This window comes from Cyprinus carpio, chromosome B3 (genome assembly GCF_018340385.1).
Source record: "Cyprinus carpio isolate SPL01 chromosome B3, ASM1834038v1, whole genome shotgun sequence".
Classification (NCBI taxonomy): domain Eukaryota; kingdom Metazoa; phylum Chordata; class Actinopteri; order Cypriniformes; family Cyprinidae; genus Cyprinus; species Cyprinus carpio.
In genome coordinates this window covers 31,414,612-31,439,131 of record NC_056599.1, presented here as the reverse complement: position 1 = coordinate 31,439,131, position 24,520 = coordinate 31,414,612, and the positions used below count along the sequence as shown (strand labels likewise).

At 37.3% G+C, this 24,520-nt stretch overlaps 1 protein-coding gene across 1 annotated transcript in view; it reads left to right on the top strand.

Moving 5' to 3' along the window:
• LOC109105485 (serine/threonine-protein kinase WNK4-like) overlaps window positions 1-9,601 on the top strand; it is a 51,168-nt gene extending 41,567 nt beyond the window's left edge. The window contains exons 13-19 of the mRNA XM_042720767.1: window positions 525-576; window positions 764-892; window positions 2,545-3,440; window positions 4,458-4,563; window positions 5,424-5,991; window positions 6,734-6,939; window positions 8,548-9,601. Coding sequence (XP_042576701.1) covers window positions 525-576; window positions 764-892; window positions 2,545-3,440; window positions 4,458-4,563; window positions 5,424-5,991; window positions 6,734-6,939; window positions 8,548-8,678 — 2,088 coding nt within the window. The 3' untranslated portion in view covers window positions 8,679-9,601. The remainder of the gene's footprint in view (window positions 1-524; window positions 577-763; window positions 893-2,544; window positions 3,441-4,457; window positions 4,564-5,423; window positions 5,992-6,733; window positions 6,940-8,547) is intronic.
• The last annotated feature ends 14,919 nt before the right edge of the window (window positions 9,602-24,520 follow it).

Genomic DNA, 24,520 nt, shown 5'->3' with positions numbered 1-24,520 from the left:
AGAGAGAGAGAGAGAATTATTATAAATACGTCTATATATCTACTCTATTTTAGCATTTTATAAAAATTTATTTAAAAACTATTTTCAATTTAATTGATCATATGAAGGCAAAAAGTATGAAATTGTCCAAATGGTGACAAAACGTTTGTGGCAAAAATGTTTTGAATATGTTTATATATTGCTTATATAAGAACTTTTATGTGTGTGTCTGGCGAGGGTTTGGAATTCAGTTGTTTACTTTGGGATTTTATATGTTGTGGTTCAGAAATCCAATCTTCTGATGTCATCAGATGTAAGAGACAATTAACGAACAAAGACACAGTGTGTTCCTTACAATGATTGAAATAAGAGTAGTTAGTCATCAATATTGAACAGTCATTAATTAGAAAGGCCTCTGCAACAGTGTGATTGTACACTTGTGCTTGTGTAACAATCTTCTTATCTTTTTTCACACGTGGTCCTTACTTGGTCTCTTTTCTAGATGGTGACGTTAATGCCAACGTGTGCTCTGTTTTTCTCCACAGCCCAATCTCCACACACAGGGCCTCGCTCGCACACACTCCCCCCCTCCTCCATGCAACAAAAAAAAAAAAAAACAAAAAAAAAAAACACATGCAGATTGCTGACCACATGCACTCATCATATACAAAATCATAATAAAGGCACTAAATAATGTATTAATTAAAATCTAAAAATGCAAAGAGCATATAAAAATTATAAAAGTGCACATCATGATATAACTTTATTGTTATATGTCCTTCAGATTATGCTGCTCCCAGTATAGGGCCAGTGACCCGGGGTTCCTCACCTACACTGAGCGCCGACTTTTATGTTGATCCCGATGCCGTTCCACCCGTCCGGCCCCTGCGGTCACAGTCCTTCCACACTACAGGTACAACAATAAATCACTTTCTCTTTCCTTGAATTTGTGCGCTGTGCATTTTACAATACATATTATTCCTAAGCAGCTCTACCCTAAATTAAACCACAATGAGAATTTTTATTGATAATGGCCATAAAGTCATAAAATGGTTACCAGTGGTACTTACTAAAAACTTGATGCTGAAATCTAATTTACATGAGGATGAGACTCAACATTTACATCCAAATGGTAATTAATCTACATGAAACTTAAAGCATAGCTATAAACTTGTTAGATCATGCAACTTGAATCAAGCCCAGCAGATGTCTTTTTTCTTCACAAAATAGGTCATTATTGCTCCATTGTTTCATGCTATTCAATAAAAGCTTGTATTCCAAAATACTGTTTTGATAAACAACTGTATAGTCTATTTTTTTTAGTGTTTCCTGCTTTTGCACAACCTCAGGTGTCTGAAAATACATTAGTCTGTCAATTGCTGTATTAAGTAATCAGATTTACGTATGTTTAGATTTGTAACATGAAGCAAAATTCAGATTATATCACCACTATCAGAACCAATCATCTTTGGTCTCTCCAGGTAATGAGCGCTATGTTCTGTCACACAGACAATCAGTACAGTCCGGACCTCTTGGGGACGTTCAGTGTACGATGGGTGTCATAATGAACATGCTCTCTGTCTCGCTCTTTAATCTTTCACTTGTGTCATTGTTACTCAGAGTACTTTTCCATGCCTATTTATCTCGATATCTCATGTATCCCACTCTTCAGTTGGCTTTCTGAACACCTATCCCCATGGAGACCAGGCTTTGACACCAGTGTCATTGTTGACGTATCTCAGGATTTGCTTTTGACACCCGCTGCTTCAAAATGAACAAGTAGATTTCATTACCTGAGAGAACAAAATACACATATTACACAGCCTGTGCAAAGTATAAAAGCTCTTTTTCAAGATTACCAGTTTTTCTTTTTTTGAAAGACACATATGGTGACAAATCATTGTGCTAATGTCTCTGCACAGGAAGAAGAGGACTGACACATGGGGTTTGATAAATGCTCCAATGTGGTTAGCTCCTCTGAAGTGAGGTCACATCCCAGTTCACATGTGTGGCTTTATTTTTATGCCACAATGATGTTTATGGAGCCTTTTCAGAAGTCAAGCATGGTATTGACAGGTCAAAATATGTCAAAGAGTCCTATTTTAATAAATTAATTCTTAGTTGAACATTGAAAATGATCACATAGACAGTGACAAAGCAACCGTTTTCCAAAAGTTTACCACAAGAGTTGCTGATTTAAGCAAATAAGCACATGGCGAATGATTTTATTCACAGTAACTTGCAGCATGTTTACTCGAGACAATCCCTGTGGAACAACCTGGAATTTAGAGCATAAATACTGACAGATCATGGCTTTTTCTTTGTTGGGCTCAAACCTACGACTGCTTTTTGCTCCTAAGTTTTAACAACAATGCCACACCACTTCTTATAATAGCATCAGTGGCCACAATGACTGTTGACGACATGACTAAGTTGAGAAGAGTTTAGCAAGAACGCCGACTAGCGATGAATACTACTACAACTTGGCAACCAAGATTGCTATGTGTTTGTGTATTGAGCTTAACCCAGTGTTTGTCTCTTTCTTCCGATTTCCATTTTCTTCAGGTTCCTCTCAGACCTACCAGTCCTTTACACCCAACTACCCACAGTACTCCCACCCTGATGTCTTGCCACATCTCCTGCCAAATCAGATGCCCCCTCAGCTCCCCAAACCACCTTATGCTCATAACACCCACTTCACCTACCCCTACCAAATTGATCACTCCTCCCTCAAGAGTCCCCTCAACCCAAGTCCACTCACCCGTGTCCCCAGCAACCCAAACTTCTTCTCCTCCTCTTCATCCTCTTCTGTTGTTTCACCGGTTCAGCAGTCCGTCGAGATGCCAACTCAAGCTGAAACCAACAATCTGCCGCCTTCAGTTGCTCCTCCACCTGGTCCGCAAGCTGCAGGCATGTGGCCACCGCCTTCCCAGCAGCCCCTTATTTCGCTGGCCAGTGTTCTTTCTATGGCTATGAACTTTGCACAGTCCTTTATACCCCCTGGATCCATCCCTCAAGGTTTCCATCCACAAATGTCCCCTCAACCAGGGTATGGCCCTATGTATCCAGCTCAGCATGCGAGTATGAGCAACGCTGAAGCTCCATACTACCAGGCGGCACAGAGTGGCCAGTATATGGATATGTACCAATATCCTGATGCTCATACGCAGGTTCCGGCACCAGTTCCTGAACCTCACGAAGGGGGCCAAACAGCATCTCCACCAGTAGTCCCTCTTAGGGAGCCAAGAACAGGCACAGCCTCTGATATTACACAGCCCATAAACCCAAATCCAACAAACCGAAGCTCTTCTCCAGGGTCTAGAAGTAACCCACTGGCAGAGAGCCAGTCTAACCCCAATGGGCAGCTCAGAGAGCGGGCAGACAGTTCAGCATCAAGCTCCCGCACCCCATCCAGCACAAGCTCACCAGCATCCTCCACATCCTCGAGCCCACAAAACACTGTGAGTGTTTGAAATTACAACACACACAAAACAACTTTAACCTAAAGGGGTAGTTCAGCCAAAAAATAGAAATTCTGGGGAAATTCTTATTTACACTCATATCAAACATAGCAAACCCGTAGAATTTTTTTCCTTCTTCCATGAAACATAACAGGAGAAATATTACAGAATCTTCTAGCTGCTAACGAATATTCAAACTTAGCATCTCATGTTCAGTTACAAGACTTATTATGAGGTGTGTCATTGGTATTTATTGCATTACACTTGGAATAAAGCCATATGTTTGGGTTGTTTTTTTAATATTTTAAATGATTTCTAGGGATACACGATAAATATCGCCAAGATATTAATGTGCATTTCATCAGTAAAGCTGGTTCTGTAATCAGTGGTAAATCTCTATACGTGCATGTTAATACACAGAGCCGTTGCTCACTGACAAGCTGCACAAAACAAATGCAAAATATGATCTTGGTTTTGCACAGCTTGTCAGTGAACAACGGCTCTGTGTAGTAAATGCTGCTCCACGTGAAAGCATGCACGGGTAGAGATTTACCGCTGATTACAGAACTGGCTTTACTGACGAGAAGCGCTTTAATATCGTGCGGATATTTATCGTGCATCCCTAACAATTTCTCCATTTGTGTTACACTCAAGAAAGTAAGTCTTTCAAGGAATGACATTAGTGATTAAACAATGACAAATGTTTCATTTTTTTTGTGGGTCTGTCACTTTAAAGACTTCTAAAGCCAAACCTGTTCTTCTAATCTAAATGTGTACCTTTCAAACAAAGACATGTATCACCATAAGAACGTCTTTTAAGTGTTTTTGTCAACATAAATATGAGGGTATACTATTAAGTGGAGCATTGTTCTCAGACGTCTTTGTGAGCATACTTAGACAAACCTGTTCTGAACATGTACAGTATTGTGGGTGTTGTCTGTTATTACATGTCTCAAAGCACTTATAGAAGGACGTCTGGGGTTGATGCTTTTATTAATGTTTTTCAACTTGATTTAGGTGTCCTCACCTGTCCCAAGGTCCTCCCCTACTCTATCCATGTCTCTGGCAGTGTCTGAAATGAATACCATCGCAGCCAAATCTAGACTCTCACCTATATCTGAAGGCGAGTTGCACTCTTTCCATCTGTCACACACGTAGACACACACCCATAAATAGTACACACCCTATATTCCTTGTACACAAAGACACAGAAGTACATGAAGGTCACACAACCAGGCAAGAATGAAAATATTTACATGCACATACACGTTCATTATTACACATGCACACACACACACACACACACACACACACACACACACACACACACACACACACACACACACACACACACATATGAACACAGTTTTGTGTGCTTTCAAGCTCTCTATTTACCAAAGAAACCTGAAAAAAAATGTATCACAGCTTTTCAACGAATAAAAATGCTATTGAATACCAAATCAATACTTTACAATGATTTCTGAAGGATCATGTGACTCTGAAGTCTGGGGTAATGATTGCTGAAAATTCAGCTTTGCCATCACAATAATAAATGACATATTATGACATAAATTGTTAACAGTTATTTAAAGATGTAATAATATTCCACAATATTACTGTTTTTATTGTATTTTTGATCAAATAAATTCAGCCTTGATAAGCATAAGAGTTATTTGAAAAAATACAGTATATTTTACAAATAATCCATAACTTCGAATGATAGTGTACTTTGACCATAAAAATGTATATGTAGTGTCCAAGTCAAACTCAAGTCCTGTAATTGTGTATCCAAGGGCTAAAATGAAAATACACAGCTGCCATCTATTGACTGTAAAAGCTCATTGCATACTAAGCACATTGTTCAGTTAGTTTTGATACATTTGGTTTTTCTTTTTTTACCACTTTACTACTCACATTTTGTTTAGGAAATGTAAAAAGTATTGTTTTGCTGTTTTACCATGTACCATGTTCTCTTGTCCACAGAGAAAAAGTCTATTGTCACAGTGGGACGGTTCCAAGTCAGTCCAAGCAAGGAACACTCTCTCTCTCTCATACACACACACACAATCATAAAAACAACTCCCACCCCTACAGCTACGCCCACATCCATACCGACCCAAACATGCCATTCAACAGTTCCCCATGCCATGCCCCCCACACACAACAGCCAGTCAGACAGCAGCACAGATGTACAGGCGGAATCAGAAAGCAGTAACAGCTCTCTGAATGAATCCCCACCACTTATCCAACCACCAAGTGAGGCTTTGTGCAGCTCAGACAGTACCCCCTTGTGGACTGGAGGACATAAAACACTGGAAAGAAAAGTTGTAGAACCAGACGAGGGACGAGGAGGTGAAGAAGGGGAGGAGGAGACAGAAAGGAGGCGGAGGAGGATAAGTGTAAGTTTGCTGGAAAGTTCAGCAGGAAGTCCTCAGTTCAATCTCAATCAGCCCTGGATTAGCTACACACGCAGCACGTCGTTTGCTAGCAGCGACGAGACAGAGAGTGAAGACGAGGGAATGTATGAGGAGCTACAGGAACTCAGAGAGAGGTGAGCCTGTACTTTGTTTTGTGGGTTGCTTGAGGTACACTCCTGCAAATTCCTGTTTGTTTTATAAAGTGCTTCATCATATTCTAGCAGTGAGCCTAAGCATAAAGTCTACCTTGTGAAGCAGCTAATGTAACTCTTATAGTTTAGACCCAAACCATCAGTGTCCATTATAGATTTAATCCCAATGTCCGAACATGTCCAGTGCTGTCAAAGTTTTCAGGTGTGGAAAGATCTAATGTCAAAATACAGAAAATCAGAAAAGCACTTTAACAGATTACATCCTATGGGGATAGTCATTACTATTACTGCTTTCTGATCCTGTGGGGAAGTCGTGGCCTAGTGGTCAGAGAGTTTGACTTCTAACCCTAAGGTTGTGGGTTCGAGTCTTGGGCCGGCAATACCACGACTGAGGTGCCCTTGAGCAAAGCACCAAACCCCCAACTGCTCCCCGGGTACTGCAGCATAAATGGTGTGTTCACGGTTTGTGTGTGTTCACTGCTGTGTGTGTGCACTTTGGATGGGTTAAATGCAGAGCATGAATTCTGAGTATGGGTCACCATACTTGGCTGTATGTCACGTCACTATGTTATATTGCTGAATGAGATCTAACAGGTTATCAGTAACTTATAAATAAACTGTGTATTACCTAAGTGTGTTCACATTCTTTTGTGATTAAGTGTCACTTGAAGCTTTAAACCCGCTCCCTTGTTGTTGAATTCCTTTCCTTCTCTCTCTTTCTCAGACATGTGGCAGAGGTCCAGGCTCTCCAGGCCTCTCAAAAGCAAGAGATCGAGGAACTCTACAAACGGATGGGTAAAGTGCCCCCTCCAGGAATCGTGTCTCCAGCGGCCATGTTGTCTAGCCGCCAACGTCGTCTGTCTAAAAGTGGAGGGTACTCAAGCTCTCGCCGAAATAGCCTGCAGAGACTGGACATACTGCCCCCTACAGGTACCATAGGAGAAGTTACAAATATTTTACTGAATATTTCAACTTGGAAATGTGTTCACAACCTATTTTGTACTGAAAAGTATGTGGCGCCACATAGGATTTAAAGCAAACCTCACTTATCAATGCATACATAAAACACGTGCATATACACCTACAAAGTACTCACATATACTATTGGATACTCATACTATTGGATGTTCAAAATACATATATGAAATACACGTACACACTAATATGATATCCATACCAACACATATTAAAGCTGAAAAGTTCACGCACATCCGCATATGAAATCACTTGCATATATGTATATACACAACTAAAGCATGCATCTTTCTTATCAGAATTGTATTAGTTTGTGAATTTTTTGTATGTTTGTGCGAGTATGTATAGGTGTGTCTGCATGCAGTGAGTTTATGTGTATGTGCGTGTGTAGTTGTAGGTGTATATGCACGGATCGACTTTATACGTATAAGCGAGTGTCTATAGGTGTATTCATGCATCAACTTTATATGTATACGCAAGTTATTCACAAGTGTATATGCATTCATTACACATAACACTGTCAGACTCTGTCCCATGTTTTGTCTGTGTTTTGCTCCTCATGTTTTGATTCCAGGTGTTCCCAGTTTGTGTTCATTAGTCCCAGATGTTCCTCGTCCTTCCCTTATTTAGTCATGTCTTTAAATAGTGTTCTCAGTTTCTAGTTCGGTGTCCGGTATTGTTTATGTCATCCCCCATGTGTGATTCCCTACTATTTGTCGATAAAACTCCTTGGATCTGAACTCCTGGTCTCCTCGTTCCTTGCTCCATGTTCCTGTGCTGTAGCAGCCTGTGATAAACACATAATATGTGTTGTTATGGATTTCATATTAGTGTGCACATGTATTTCATATATGTATTTTGAACATCCAATAGTATACACATATATGTGAGTTATTTATAGGTGAATATGCACGTGTTTTATGTATGTATTGATAAGCGAAGTTTCCTATCCTACGTGGCGCCTCATGGAAAAGGGATAAAACAAAATAAACAAAAAATTCAATACTGTACATCTAGGTAGGGACTTAATTGTATCCATTTGGAATTGACTGGATCATGAAAACTGGGTGATACATGTCGAAATGAACATGAAGTCAAGATATTGATGAGGTTGAAAAGTAAGAGGTCTCAAGGATATCAGTTGCATTTAAGGTTTCTTTTGAATATAATTTACAAGAGAAAAACTTTTTTTAGCATTTGGAATACTCAACATATTGGCGCCATATTAGTTATGTGATTCTAAGTTATATTTTTACAAACTTTTTATTGGCCAACATTTTATTTTTTAATATTTCCACATATTTTAAGATTTAGTTCATCATCTAGCACTCACTTAAAGGGATAGCAGTATATATTATGGCCCTTGGAGTGAGTTGCTGTGTGCATTCATTTAAAAAAAAAAAAAAATGTATGACTCTTATTAATGATACTTTGTAATGTAGCTTTTTTATAACAAAGTAATATAGATTTATAGTATCGGCCATTCATCGGTTATAGATTACTGCTTAAATGGCAGTAACTCATATTTAAGTGTTAATGTAATTTCCACAAACACACTTTCAGGTATCATGCGTAAGAACTCAGTGAGCGGCAGCAGCAGCGGGTCACAGGAAAGAACCAGTAAAGGAGTGACCTTTGCCTCTGATTATACCAGAATTGTGGGTGATACAGTACCTTCTATTTGCTTTCATTGATTACTACCTTTCTATACCTTCTTATCTTAACCCATTTTGGTTTATTCCTTACCCCTGCTAATGGAATACACAAGAGAGGAATGTGACATGCACTGACCTTTCTTTTTATCTTTCTGACAGTGATTTTGTTTTCTAAGGAGCCCCTTTGGCCTTCGTACTGCTCTCCTTATGGACTGAAGTGACACCATTGCTTCCTCTGATGTGTGAGAGCACATGTTTGTGATGTCAGGAAAGGAACGGAGTGTGTGTTCTTCACAGACTGTGATGTGAATATTTTTAACCAGTATACCTCTGTTCAGTATTCTAAGGATGATTTACTTACCTTGTGAGCTTTCTGAAGAGACAGGACACTTGGAAGCACAGACTTTATATATGAAACTTGTTTAGAGATGTGATGCAGTTGATCTCAGCACGGAGTTATGGAGAAATGCACACTCGTTTGCAGCTCTAGCACCCCTAGTGGTTGAATGTATTAATTGCAAATGTGTTTTCACTTATTAGGCAGTCCATGTGGTCCTCTATAATTTTGTCAGTTATAGATCATCTGGTCAGTTAATGTTTTATTCCAACCCCCATAAATTCCAGAAAGAATCGGTACTGTAAACAACTTAATTTTCTCTTTTGAAAAAATGCAATGCAATTCAATACACTCAGTCCTTAAAAAGACTTTTAGGCCTAACTGTAGGTTTGCTTTTAAATAAACAGTATCATGTACATATTTGACAAATTCAAAAATGTTCATCATGGATTACAGCACATATGCAAGTTTGTTGCTACAATGTTTTTGCACTCAGTAATTGCACAACATATTTTTCTGAACTCCCTCACAGTATTGACATTGATTTTATTGCTTTTTCCATGATACAGATCTCTGATGCCTCAAATTTATCTAAAATTAATGTAGATTTTGTGAGTATCCACATCATAAAAAAACTTAAATGCTAATAATAAGCATTTTTAAATGCACAGTCAAGTCTGGTTTAGATATTATGCTAAAGTGACTGAATAAACATTTTCTGGAGGTAACAATCTATCCAAAGCATCTAAAACCAAATTTTAGAGAATAAATAGGGGACAATCATTTAAATAAATTAGGCCTTCAGTTCATTTAATGTCCACAATGCCATATTTTTCTAAATTGTAAATTGTAATTATAGATTTAGTTGTGATTTTATAGGTACTGCTTAAGATTTTAGTTCCTCCTGATGTTAAAAGTTAGCATACGGTGTGATTTTGCTTTATTTAATGGCTTTTCAGCTTATGGCTGCCTAATGTTTTCTTTATTTGAAAGCTTTCTGTCTTAATGCTTTTCCCTTTGTTGTTTGTATCTTGGTTAATAGAGTGTGAAATGAAGATGTTAACTCGTGTTTTCTTAATTGAAAAGAAGAAAATAGCAAACAACTGACACACCGCACTTTTCTTCAAGGCATTTGCCAGTAGATGCCACAGATGATCTGTACATAAGGACACTAATGAATTGTGACGTGTGGAGTCTCAGTTTACTATATGCCTCGGCCTATGCAGCGATGCTACATATATATGAATATGTGAAGACAAACATAAACATATTGACAACTGAGAAACTGTGAAGTTTGAACAATTGTTGCCTTAAAGTATCTGAATTTGATAAGACAGCAGGTGTGTTCTACTGCATAGCCAGAGAAGATTTATATATAGATATAGATATATTTAGAAAAAGAGAAAAGCTGTATTATATTATGGGGGGGAAAATGTTGTACTGCCATGCAGATTGTGCCTATTGTTTGTTTTTTGTACAGTTTATTCTTGATTCCTGGATGAAACATGATTGTTGTAAATGTACAAATAAATAATGATTCACAAACAACCAAATGATCTCTTAAACTGTGTGAACATGTCACATACACTGAGGTCCAAAGGCCTGAGACCACCAATAAAAACGCTTTTTTTTCCCCCTCCAATTTAATAAATATTTTTCAAAAATTATACACATTATGTTATTAGCATAACAGTATAATTTAAAAAGTAGTTTTTGTGAGAAATTTTGTGTTATGTCACTTGCTCAGCAATGGGTCCTTTGCAGTGAATGGGTGCCGTCAGAATGAGAGCCCAAACAGCTTGTGAAGCAAAAAGCTGTATAAGAAACAAATCCATTATTAAGAAGTTTTTAAACTGCTGCTTCTTGCCAAAATACCAGTCCCTAATCTATACTAATGTTACCTTCAGGAAAAAGTCCACCCCCTGTTGTCCTCTCACAACAATATCCACATATAAGTTTAGAACTGTTCTAGAATTTTTGCTTGTAAACTAGCTTGATCTGTTCATAGTTCTCTCCTGATTCAGACAAGATTTTTCACTGAAGAAAGCAGTATTATGGCTAAAGGACTCATTTTAGCTGGAAGCAACATTTTGACATTAAAAATGTTTTAATGATGGTTTTTATTTCGAACGCAGAGCTTTTCACTTCTGAAGATGTTAATTTATGGACTGGACTGGAGTGGTGTGGATTACTTGTGGATTATTGTGATGTTTTTATCAGCAGTTTGGACTCCCGGCACCCATTTGCTGCAGAGGATCCATTGGTGAGCAAGTGATGTAATGCTACATTTCTCCACGTCTGTTATGATGAAGGAACAAACTCATCAACATCTTGGATAGCCTGAAGATGTGTGGGGTGAACTATTCATTTAAATATCATTACTTTTGTATCTCATACTGTAACATTTCAAATGCAAAAAAAATAAAATAACCCAATGTTTAAAAGGGAACTATTTATTTGCATCCAGCTGTTTTTACCCCCCTTTTTTATTCAGTCCATACAAGAATGTTCTGCTTGGCGTTGAGCAGCGGTTATTTATAACATTGCATGCATTCCCCAGACTCAGGACTCAGCCTTAACGTCCAAAAACTTTGTCTGTACTCTTCTATTGTAGATATTTTTACTAGCCATTGTTCTTAAACTAGGTTGATTCAGGTCATCATCGCATTGTGTAGCTTGTACATATTTATACTGCAAGAGAGCCAAAGAGCAATAAAACCAGCTCCATCCAAAGACAACATCGGGGACTCGGTTGCCTGTAGATTGTTCCCTCTTTGTTTAATGATCTGGTTTGACAGTAGTGTGTGGTGGGATGTTGGCCATAAAATCATGTAATAGCTTGAATATGTCCTTGTTTGGAAATGAGCCTTCTTGCTGCTCTGTTTATGGTTTCAAACAGTCGTATTGGCCAAAGCACAGCCATAAAGAAGAAAAATGAATAGAATTTCTATTTATTCAGCAGAAGGGAATGACTGGGGATAATAACCTCATGCCTTAGTGTATTGTTGAATCAGTATAGAAATATGTGTTGTAAAAAACATCTGTGAAGAACAAAACTATATAAATTGAGCAATGGTTTGCTTTCACATCACGGCCACTAGAGGTCAGTAAAGATTCTCTTTCCATATGTATGTTGCTCATAGGGCAGAGGCAGGGCGTAGCTGCCGGTGAAAAGAAGGATGGGGTACATAGGACCCAGAGGCTGAGAGGGGCCCTCCACTAAACATGACTTTGAGGTTCCACAGTAAATTCTGTGCAATGGGCCCAGAATCCCTAGCGACTCCACTGGGCAGAGGTATCAGTCACTGCATTTCAATTGGCATACTAAATAAATAGTAGTTATGTGAGATTAGAGTAAGTGTGAATCATGGTACGTTGACAATTGGATGACAAAGGCCCTCAGATGGAGTCCATCCTTGCTATTACTGCTTTAATTTTTGGACTAATTTTACCCACAAGAGTTTGTGAGAGTACAGTCTATTCTGTTGTATTGTTTTCACTTAAAGGTAGATGAACTTTGTGTCAAATGAAATTAGACATCCATTCTGACTAACTATAAACTTTCTAGCTGCATGAAAGTGGCGAGGAATGCAAGGTTGACGATTTAAAATACCAGCTGAGTGGCATTAAACAGCTTGAAAGATCAAAGACAATTTTTAATATAACTCCGACTGGATTGTCTGAAAGAAGAAAGTCAAATGCACCTAGGATGCCTCCGGGGTGAGTAAAACAGCCTAATTTTCATTTTTGGGTGAAATAACCCTTTAAACATTAAAAAGGTTTTTCTTCCATCTGCTCTATTCCACATTTGTCACTTATTTCAAATTAATCAAGTCGGTTAGGGGCAAAACTGCACCATTTGTCACAATGAGACTGCCAGCTATGACACTGTATGTGAATACTGTGGGTTAATCCAGACTCGATATGTTTCACAGCGTTCTCCTCCATAACATCTCCAATCTGACAATCTGCCACCCTTAAAAGACACATGTGGCCCCATTCTCTCCTTCATTGACTCCATGTGGTCACCATGGTAACCCAGCAGTGGCATTTTCTAGCGCTGCCAAGGGGGGAATTCCTTCTTTTTGGCACAGAATCTCTTCAGGGGGGCTCGCCTCTGATTTGGTCCTTAGCAACCAGTCGTTAAGCCGCCTTGTTGCCATGCGAGGTGTACCACGCAAGAACCTTTCCTAATCGCCTCCGCAGACACTTGCAGATATGCATGGCTTTTATATGGAATACACAGAGAGTGTTGTGTTAAAGGCCAGTATGAGTCACTGATGGTTTGTGGCACTGACCTTATACATATATAATATACACACATATGTGTGTTTGTCTATATTGTGAGTGTAGTAATAGCAGTATACATGAAGGTATGTGCATATACTAAATACTAATCTAAATATTATATAAATTGGTGTGTGTGTGTGTATACATATATATACCATGTGTGTGTGTATATATATATATATATATATATATATATATATATATATATATATTTTTTTTTTTTTTTTTTTTTGAGTTTGTATATACAAAATATGGATTTGCATATGTTAAAAAAAGAGATTTTTCAAAAGTTGTCAATGAAACAAAAATAATTGGAAAACATTTAATAAGGAAATACAATTTCTGTCTTTCTAGTTCAAAATATCACGTTTTATTCAGTGCATTACTTGCCATTTCTTTGTTATTAATTGTGAAATTTACTAGCAATTTCTGAATGAAATTTGTTTCAACAATTTTTTTTCAGTGCATGTGCACTATATGAACATCTACTACATCAGGGGTGACCAAACTCGGTCCTGGAGGGCCGATATACTTCAGATCAAACCTCCAACAACACACAACACACCTGCCTTCTAGTATGCCTAGTAAGAGCTAGATTAACTAGCTCATTCATGTCTGTCTAATTGTGTCAGGATAGTTCTAAACTTTGCAGGACACTGGCCCTCCAGGACTGAGTTTGGGCACCCATGTACTACATGATACAATATGATACTAAACTATATACTATGCTACTCTCTCTCTCTCTCTCTCTCTCTTCTCTATTCTATTCTATTCTATTCTATTCTATTCTATTCTATTCTATTCTATTCTGTTCTATTCTATTCTATTCTATTCTATTCTATTCTATTCTATTATACTATACTATACTATACTATACTATACATAAAGTCATGGTCTAATGGTTAGAAAGTTGAACTTGTGACCCAAAGGTTGCAGGTTTGAGTCTCGTTGCCAGCAGGGATTGTCAGTGGGGGGAGTAAATGACCAGCACTCTCTTCCTCCTTCAATACCACGACTGAGGTGGGACCCCTACTGTGTGTGTGCACTTGGATGGGTTAAGTGCAGACCACAAAATCCGTGTATGGGACACAAGTCATTTTCACTGTCACTTTCATATAATATATACCATATGCATATGCATTGAATATTTATTTGCATGTGTATATGTAAGTTTACTATTGCTATTTTGATAATTTTGGTACATAAACTCTCTCTCTTTCTCTCTCTTTCTCTCTCTCTCTCTCACACACAGACTTTATTTTCTGTATGTATATTTGTAGAATATAGTCTGCTTCTATATGTGCCATATATTGTATGTACAGTACATATACAGTTATGGTCATAAGTTTACATACCCTTGCAGAATCTGCAAAATGTTAATAATAATAAAAGATAGGTATCATAAATATAGCATTTTTTTTATTATTTAGTATTGAATACTGAATTTACACCAATCATCTTATGTATTTATTTTTAATTGTTAACACTTTGCAGATTCTGCAAGGGGTAGGTTAGCTTATGAGAACTGTATGTTTGCTTCTATGTTCAAATTTTACTGTCAATTACTCCCCAATATCTGACAATATGATAAAAAAAAGATACAGTGCACATCTCTCTCTTAAAGGAAACAAAGAATTGCTAGCTGCTAGGATGCAATAACGCTCAGTAATAGCCATCTCCCACATTGTATTGATCTCTAGGTGCTCACTGTCGAGAGTCACGCCGGCTGCTGTAAGGAACGTGGCAGATCCAGAAAAAGCGATTAAGGAGGAGTCAATGGCACAGTGCAATCACAGCATATTGCTGCAAGGCCATCGGGAGCAACGCTGCCTGGAGCGGCCGGTAAGCCTCCTATCTCTGGCACCCACAAAGAACAGCAAGTGACATTTCTCAGCTTCCCCATCCTCCCCTTCTTTCCCTCCTGCCTTTCGTGTCCCATGCCCCCCTCATCACACCACCTTCACTAATTACCAGGAGAGCCAGAGGAATCCTGGAGAACAAGTCAGATGTAAGGACGCACTAGAAGATGAAGGATGTTTGTTGTCTTCCATTATGGATAGTTAGTGAATGTTTTGGCATGGAAGAAAAACTTAAGTCCCAAATCACATTTTCTAAATGTAAATTCAAAGTAGCCTAATTAAATTTGTAATCCCAAGGCTCTTGATTTGAATAATCCCATGAGACTGAGCCATCTTTTGTTTTGGCCCCAAAAAGTGGAACCAATTCCCCCTTTTTTCCTTTGAGATTTAGACACCAGGTGAATGCACTAAAAAAATGGTATAAAACTATCACTGAAGCGGTACCCTAAAAGTGTACATATTGCAACTTTCAAAACTAATAGATTTCACCATATATATATATATATATATATATATATATATATATATATATATATATATATATATATATATATATGTATATTACATGTATTGAAGATTTTCTGAAATGTTTCTTTAAATATGCAAATGATCCATTATCTGCCTAATGCACTAAATTCCGGAACAGAAATCGGAACATTGGATGAAGGCAGATTCTAATTTCCTGTTTCTTGTTGTTGACATATTAGAGTTAAAGGTTTTTACAGAAGGGATTTTTTTCTCTTCTCAACACTCCATAAATCAGACAGCACTGACAACAGTCAGAAAATTTCACCATATTTTTAGGAAAAACTAAATATTATATAAATCAGTTGTGAAACTATTAAAAATGTGTACAAATGTCATTTCTATTTTATTTCAGCATTATTAATATGCTATTACTGTTTTTAACATTTCACGTTAGATTTTATTTTTATATATTTTTTACATTTGTTGTGTGTATTTATCATTTTTATATTTTTTTAAGTATATGCACTATTTTGAGTTTATTTATTTATTTATTTTTTAGAATTTTACTACTTTAATCAAAAAAGGGTAATTAAATATTAATAGGTAGGAATAAAACTGTAAAGTTTGGTGTTTGTAAGTGCTACTAAAGTGAATACTTCAAGCACAAACTGATAAAATATAATAAAATTAACACTTAAATTTGTATTTTGGATGTTTTCTTTTCACTATATTGAAATATTATGAAAGCAAAGTAGCCAAAAAATCTCAAAACTGACCAGTAAACAATGATTTTGCCTGTAGTGTCTTGCCATAAAGTGGTTTGTCCTAAAAGCAAACTCAGGGTCAGATTAATAGATAGACACCCAGTGAGAATATACTCAAGGGTGGAGGAGGTAGCATGCAACATGCAGCCTTGCGTTAAGGAAATTCAATTTAGATTATTGCGCCGGTCTGCTTTTGCCACCCGTGGGACTAAGGAACTCGAAAATCACAGACCTTTGCAAGTTTAATAAGGAGCTTTGGTCGACTGCAACGTATAATCTCAATGTTGATGAAAAGCACAAATGTGCCGACGCCCTGAGTTTGTTTGTTCGTTTAATTGTACGAAGCAGCTCACCGCAGGCCCGGGCAGCTCTGTTGTGGAGCCTGAACATGGGAGATCTTGTTTTGATGTAGCCTTGAGGATTTATTGATAAGCGATTGCTTGTGAAGGCTTGTGAAGAGCTGTCTCATTCGTCAAACTTGTATCCAGCGGAGCTAGCCATTTGATTGGAGCTCGGTGATCTCATAAAGCCTGATTTCTATAAATGGGAAATGGTTCGTCGGTTACCTAATATCTACCTCTGCAGACGTTGATGGAACAGTTGTCTTCAAGACGCTGGCAGATAGTTTTGGCTGCACTGATGGGGCCTCCTGGGAGTTTTGAGTTTCATTTGCAAAATCTGGACAGTCTAATCAGGGAGGTAATACAGTGTGAAGCAGAGGCTGGTTTCACTTTCTCTGAATCTGCCATAAAAGCAATTCAGCAGCATTTATAGAATGCGTCCGTGTAGAGAAATGATTTCACTGTTCTTGGCACACTTTGTCCTCTAATATCTGGAGATGCTTTTATAGCAACAAGAGGATTTTTCCAGCAGTTAAGATACACATTTGCCAGCTATCAGATTCACAGTTTTCACTATACTTGCCCTTTAATTCATAATCTATTGGCAAAAACGGCATCCGACTTCAATTAGAGACTGAAACTTGAAACTCATGAGACTGGAGTTCTCTATCAGCACATTTTACATTGCATTTACATTATACTTACAATTATAGTTTGCTTTAATAGCTATAACAACCACAAACACTTAAGGAGACATGTAACATTTCCTTATTATATCCAATAAAACATTTGAAACTGTGGCACTTAAACTATTACCCGAACAAGCCTCTAAAAGACATCTGTCTTAATCAAGGAGTTTAATGCTGTTTTTATGTCCAGATGGCTTGGCTTTTAAGCTTCTATTTTAAATTAAACTGTAATTTATTGGTGCTTGTGAAGACAGCCATCACTGTTATTGTTGCTCATACTTATGCTTAAGGATTTTAACCTGCTTTAATTCTACGTTTTTAAACTTTGGAACAATTTGCACAGTTTATGCAATGGCATGAGAAATGGGTAAAAAAAAAAAAAAAATTCGAGATTTAAGACCTAACTGTCCATGTCACGTCTGAGGTGGTCAAAATGAGGAAATCTGATCGGAAACATTTTGTTTTCTGCATTAAATTTGCTTCCATTTAGTAGCAATTCAAGTGTGTGTAACGTCTCAGAGATTCTGCCAGCAAACCCATCCAGTTGACATATCAATCAGAGCAGTTAGACTTTTACTCAATTAAGTGTTGGCACTAAGCAACTGGAAATCTAATCTATTTCGCATTAGGCTGTTTCTTTGTTAATGCTTTGTCCAGTGCATCCGACAGGCCTCGCCTCACCGTGCCAGAGCCATCTAAGATGTGTATTCTTCAAAGCGGGGCTGGTCTAATTTTCCATCTTTAATCTGAATAACATCAGTGAGAATCAGATTATGATTCTGACAGTTCTTAAAGCATGTGTTATGCTCTTTGTGGGCTATTTTATGATTTAGAGCATTACATATCGTCTACATATAAACGAATGATGAAATACATATGAATTTTCACTTTTGTGAGTCACAGTGATGTTTGAAGGAAAACAGTGTTCCAAGAACTGGAGAAGTTTGGCTTGTTCATGAGGGTTCATTGGGATACAGAATTTCTTAAAAAGGTATAAAGTGCAAATGAATAAAATCCATATACGGCCTTATGCCCTCAGAGGCGGCATTTTACTGAGGAAAAAAAAATTCTTTCTCTAGTGTTTTATCCTTTGATCAAGATAATTACCAGAAAAAAGATCCCAAATAAAGCACATTTTATGCATTAGCCTGTTCTCGTTCAGTCAGCCTGAACATGTTTTTACAACTTATAAGATTTTACACAAAGTTTTTTTTGATTCAGCTATACAGCACATTGGGAAAAGGACCATTAAAATGAGCAATCAACAAATTCTTCAGAAATGCCAAGGATTTCCATTTACAACTCTCAGCCATTAGATATTCAGAAAATGTTGTAAATTATAGGCTAGTCTATAATCCATTAATACCCTTTTCATGCTTGAATGTTAAGTGTCAGATAGAAAGTGGAAAACATGAGAAATGATGTAGTTTGGTATTAGCATCAGAAGGGCCTTGATACCCATAGGCAAGTTTGAGCAACAGAACATCAGATAAGATCAATGACTAAACATGTCCTCAAAAAATTATTTGGCAGTTTCTTTTTCTTAAGTTAGTAAACAGAACTGGAGAATAACTCTATTGATTTTAGATGAATGCATTCAATTAACTATTCGAAAAACGTAAAAAACACAAAAAACAAAACCAAAAAAAAACTTAATTTTATTGTATTTAAGATAAGATAGATTTAGATCTACATTTCATATTTCTTATATAAATGACTCCTCTCACCCTGACCATAGACTGTTTAACCTCCTGCCCTCCGGGAGGCGCTTCAGGAGCCTCCGGACAAGGACCAGCAGATCCAGGAACAGCTTTTTCCCTACAGCTGTCTCCTTGCTGAACTCTGCCCTCTGACACCCCCCACACCATACACACAGACTCCTCCCCCCCACTTCATCACTACATCTGACTGATTTATTTATTTATTTATTTACAACAAGCAAAAACAACAAACTTGCTATTACTTGCACTACTGTCTGTTCATCCCAGGAACACTGAATAATCCATTGCACACTGAATTTTCTATGCACTTTACTTTCCATTGCAATAGTTTAAATTGTTCATATGTTCATAGTTCTGCCTATAGTGTACATACACTTCACATATTCATCTGTATAATATGTTCATAGTACACCTATCTGTATATCATGCTGATAGTATTTAAAATCTGTAAATTTTGTCCATAATACTTATCTGTATAGTTATTGTACATATTGTAGACCTTGTATATTCTGTACTTACTGCTTATTGCACTTCTGGTTAGATGCTAACTGCATTTCGCTGCCTTGTACCTTACATGGCAGTGACAATAAAGTTGATAAATAAAAAAAAAACAAATATAAAATATATTTAAAAAAACAAATAAATAAAAAATAAATAATAAACAAAATAAATAAATAAAAAATAAATAAATAAAACATGGTCAGCATTTATCTATAATTAATTATTCTACATAATCAGATATTTAATCCAAAGCACAGCGTGTGAAGAACGGAGGGCAGACGTATTCCCTGCCCCCTATTGAATAATGTACAATAACCCCGCCCCCAAGCGCAGAAGCTGTAGCAGAGCACCCGTATGCGCACGGCGTCTTCATATGATACCAGAACCGCGTCGCTGCAGTTGATAGATACGCTGGTCCTTCCGTCTGCAGCCGCACTCTTGATTTATGGTGATCTTCTGATCACAAATCCTGTACATTTGCTACGTGCTGACCGGTACGCACGAAAACCAGGAGTTACTGTTTAATAGGAAAGGAAACCCGAAGAACGAAGCGTTTACACTTGGCGAAGGTGTTCTTCATCTCCAGCGCTTCCCACTGTACGGACACCAGCGCGAAAGAGCAGCAGATCCTCATCCACACGACTGCATATCAGCATAACGGGTAGGTCCAATCTCCAGATGACTACATGATAAAACATCCAGCGTGTTGACGTGAAATGGGCGATGGTTACGCGTCGTTTCCGAGCGGCGTTCATCGTATTTAATGAATCAATGAACCATCCTATTTATATACAACGTTATGAGTAACGGCGGAGTGCTGGGTAGACAGACTTTCAGCTCCAATGTCTTTCCTTTGAAATGCTTGCATGTACCTCCCATAGCCGGAGATACAGTTGGATCTTATTTGGCAACAGTGTTGCGCGTGCAGTGTATGGCACAGACGCATGGCAGTTATGTGCGTGCATCGTTTAAGTAATAAATTAATTATATAATTGATTGTATTATGCATGCATATATAACACTGTACATACATATATGTAATTAAATATATGAACTGTTATATAACTACACACACACACACACACACACACATATATATAACAATAAAAAACACACATATACATACATACATACACATCTAAAAAGATTTGTAATAATTATTTATACATGTGTGTGTGTGTATATATATATATATATATATATATATATATATATATATATATATATATATATATACACACATACATACATGTATAAATAATTATTACAAATCTTTTTAGATGTGTATGTATGTATGTATATGTGTGTTTTTTATTGATTGCTTCTGTTTGTTTGTTTGTTTGTTTGTTTTTTGTACAAATATACATATTAGTCCAAAGCATTTAAACAAAGTAGTGGTTCAGGTGGGTCCATTATTGTCATAACAGCATGTAAACATATCATTGGGGTTTCCAGTTTTTCTGGTTCCCGTTAATGTTTGTTTAAATACCCTAATATTACGTAGGGTCCTGGTAAGCCCTGATTTGCTATTATGCGGAGAATGTGTTTGTATCTCATTGGACTGGTGGGAAACCCTCATTATGAGCAGCCCTTCATCATTGCATGCATTTATTGCGTATGCATGCACAATCCATAAGGCGAATGGAACAGCACTATTGCTTCTGCATCGGCATTGACTGGGTCACAATGTGGGAATTCGATTCACAACTGTGTATTGACGTTCTTGGCCTTGTCATCTTTAGATCACTCATTGGCTTTCATGCAGCAGATCACCTGCTTTACTACCACCCTAATGTTAAGGAGTCTTTGCCAGGTGTGGTGTCACACTTTTGAACTTGAGTGCCAAAGAATTTACCTAAACTTATCATTGGCTCATAAGCACATCCTGATGATGGTCCATTGATTGTGGTTTATAACGTAATACCCTTATTCCAACAAAAGCTTTTAATTTTATACCTCATGTGATTGTCGTTTATGTCTTCATAAACTGTTATCCCTCCTTCAGAGAGACTTTGCATTGATGCATAATCCAAAATGATCCCTAAAAATAGGTCTGGTAAGGGTCATACACACGTTCTTAGATATGATTAGCATGCTTAATATTAATTTCTATGTGATTGGCTGTGCATAATAGCAGCTGTGGTGAAGTGATTAGGGATTTCCATGTGCCATCTGGGTTTTGGGGGCTTGAAACTTTTCCACAGACAATCATCTTAGCTGGGTCTCAACACCGGCAACCACATGAGAAATGTCTTCCCTGGTCTGGGGGCATCAGCTGAGAAAATCACCCAATTGTAATTAAACGCCTTAAATTGATTCACCGCCTGGCCGGTATAGTGTGTGTGTGAGTGTGTGTGTGTGAGCACTGGATGAATAGGCCCAGAGGTCCTTAACTAAACACCAGTGAAGTAGGATAACTTTTGCTCTTGTTTTGGAGAGAAGAGATATTTGACAGGTATATTTTCTCATATGCCACATTTCAACGGCAAGACAAGTGAAATTCAATTCACAATTGAGGGAAGCATGAAGGGCCGGGAGGAACTGATAGATTTGACACCGTTTAAATTGGTTTTCCCAAAGTTAATTTCAGAGTGTGTTGTTTTGACCTCAGACGACAAATAGTGTTGCCACATTTCAGATCAAATCTTGGGGATTCGTCTTTCATAACTTCCTTTTACGCAACTGAAGAAGAATTCTCTGAAGCTCTTGAAACCTAGCAGCCATTCAAGCATGCTAGAATTTGTTCTGCGCTCTCGGCTGCAGTCTTGTTTATGTTGAATGTCTCGTATGGTGATCTATGGGGAAATTTTGGCGTAATCTCATTCTCATAATTTAAAATGAGCATCCTGCGTCATCTGCTGGTTATTCGAGTATCAGACAGGAGGGTCTGTCACCAAGGCAACAAGTCACCACAAAGCCCAGCATGCCAGGTGTTGCTCTTTAACATTTGTCCCTTTGAAGATTCCGCACCCCTATGGGGACCTTTAATGGGGTCTGTTTTCGGCTTTTTTGCTGCACTTGGCCAGGCATACATTGTTTCTCTGCTTGACATATGAGCATAGCCAGGATGCTAGTTTGATGCGGGTTTGAAAATACCCCCCATGAGCTTTTATTGTATATTTGTGAGGACCTATAAAATCCATATTATTTTTTCCCAAATTCTGTGTGTTCTTTTTTTGTTTTCTGTATTAATTTTCAATGGTTTTAATAATCGAAAAGGATGTCAAATCAATTAAAATCATAAAACTTTAACAATTTAATATTTTACAATTTTTTTTTTTTAAAAACATCACTAGTATGCTATGAAATGTTACATTTTTTCAGAAATTCTGAATTCTTTGTTTTAATACAAATACTTCTATCTAAAATTACAATATTGTCAAAAACGATGGTGATCAAATGAATGCATAAAACATTAACAGCTTAATTACTAATCTTCTGAAATATTAAATTAAATTAAGTTATTTTAATTTTGAAAAAAAGCAGACTTTGCTTTGCTTTTTAAATAAAACATGAAAAATTCTAATATTCCTTAAAAACACCATTGTTATTAATTTGAGCAGTACATTATACTATACAATATTAATATATTGTTGTTATAATTTCTTCAAGTTAAACCAAACTTTTATTTTGCTGGGTTGTAGTGAAGACCTTTGAGTGTATCTGATTATACTTTTATCAAATAAAATATAGTGACACGCAGAACATGCAGGCTTTTTGTGGTTTAATGTTCGTAGTTTATGGTTCATATTAAAATTTGATTAAGTGTACAGCCTTGCTTTTGATTTATTCATCAAAATTTTTACCAAATGATTATGACTGGAATTTGCAATTCCATCTTCATTTTCCATATTTTAGAAATCAAAAGGCCCTTTATTTGTGTGTATGTGGGCTAATACACAATGGGCCTCATTTAAAAAGCGTGCATACACTCAGATTTGATCTTAGAGAGTGTGTACGCTTAAGTCCACACCAACGCTCATATTTGTAAAAACTTGCTTTGACGTGGAAAAGTGTTTAGCGTCACGTCAGGGTCTGAGCAGACGTACGCACTTTTTCTTGTTCGAGTACTGCAGGTTTTTGAAAATGTAAGCTGTTCTTGCAGCTTGCTGTTCTCAATTAAAGGATTTGGACGATGACTGGTGATCTTTAATATGTTAATGACATTAATTAGGAGTTGTTTACAAGGCAGAGAGCTGAAACCATTCATTTGCGTGCAAGTTCAAGTTAATTTGCGATTCACAGATTTCATATCTGAAAGAGACGCGTACTTTGGTAGTCTGTACGTATGTTCATTTTATGAATCACTGGAACACATATTGGAGATGATTGTAAGATCAATTTTAGAATGGTTTCTGCGCAACATTTTATAAATGAGGCCCAATATTATCTGTGGAGATCATCAAAAAGGCAGATTCTGCAAATGTAAGTCGGGTGTAAAACAGAAGTCCTGTGGTGAATAGGTGGAGTTTGGTTCCTCAATTTTTGCTCTTTAGACCAGGGTCACCTTAATTATGCGAGAAGCAGCAGATGTAGGGCAGCTTAGTGTGGTGTGCAGCTGTAGAAACCCATGGTGATTTAAACACATTGAAATGTCTTGCCTCATCTACTGCTGTGTTAATTTTTGCTTTCAAGTATCATGTTTTGCCTTATATGTCTTACTCCACTCACTCAGCCAGGCATTAGGCTATTTTTAAAATTCCCTACTTGGTTTTGGTGGTTTAATCATCAAAATGACTTTCTGATGCTTGAAAGATTCAGTCATCACCCTTATCAGGATCCTCAATGATGTCTATCTTAGCCAGCCAGAAACAATGCTGAAAATAGAATGGTTTGATACCAGACACGTCTTTTCCAGTAGACTGTATTTCCTATGCTCTGTTGTTTGGAAAAGCTAGACTCGCTCCAAAA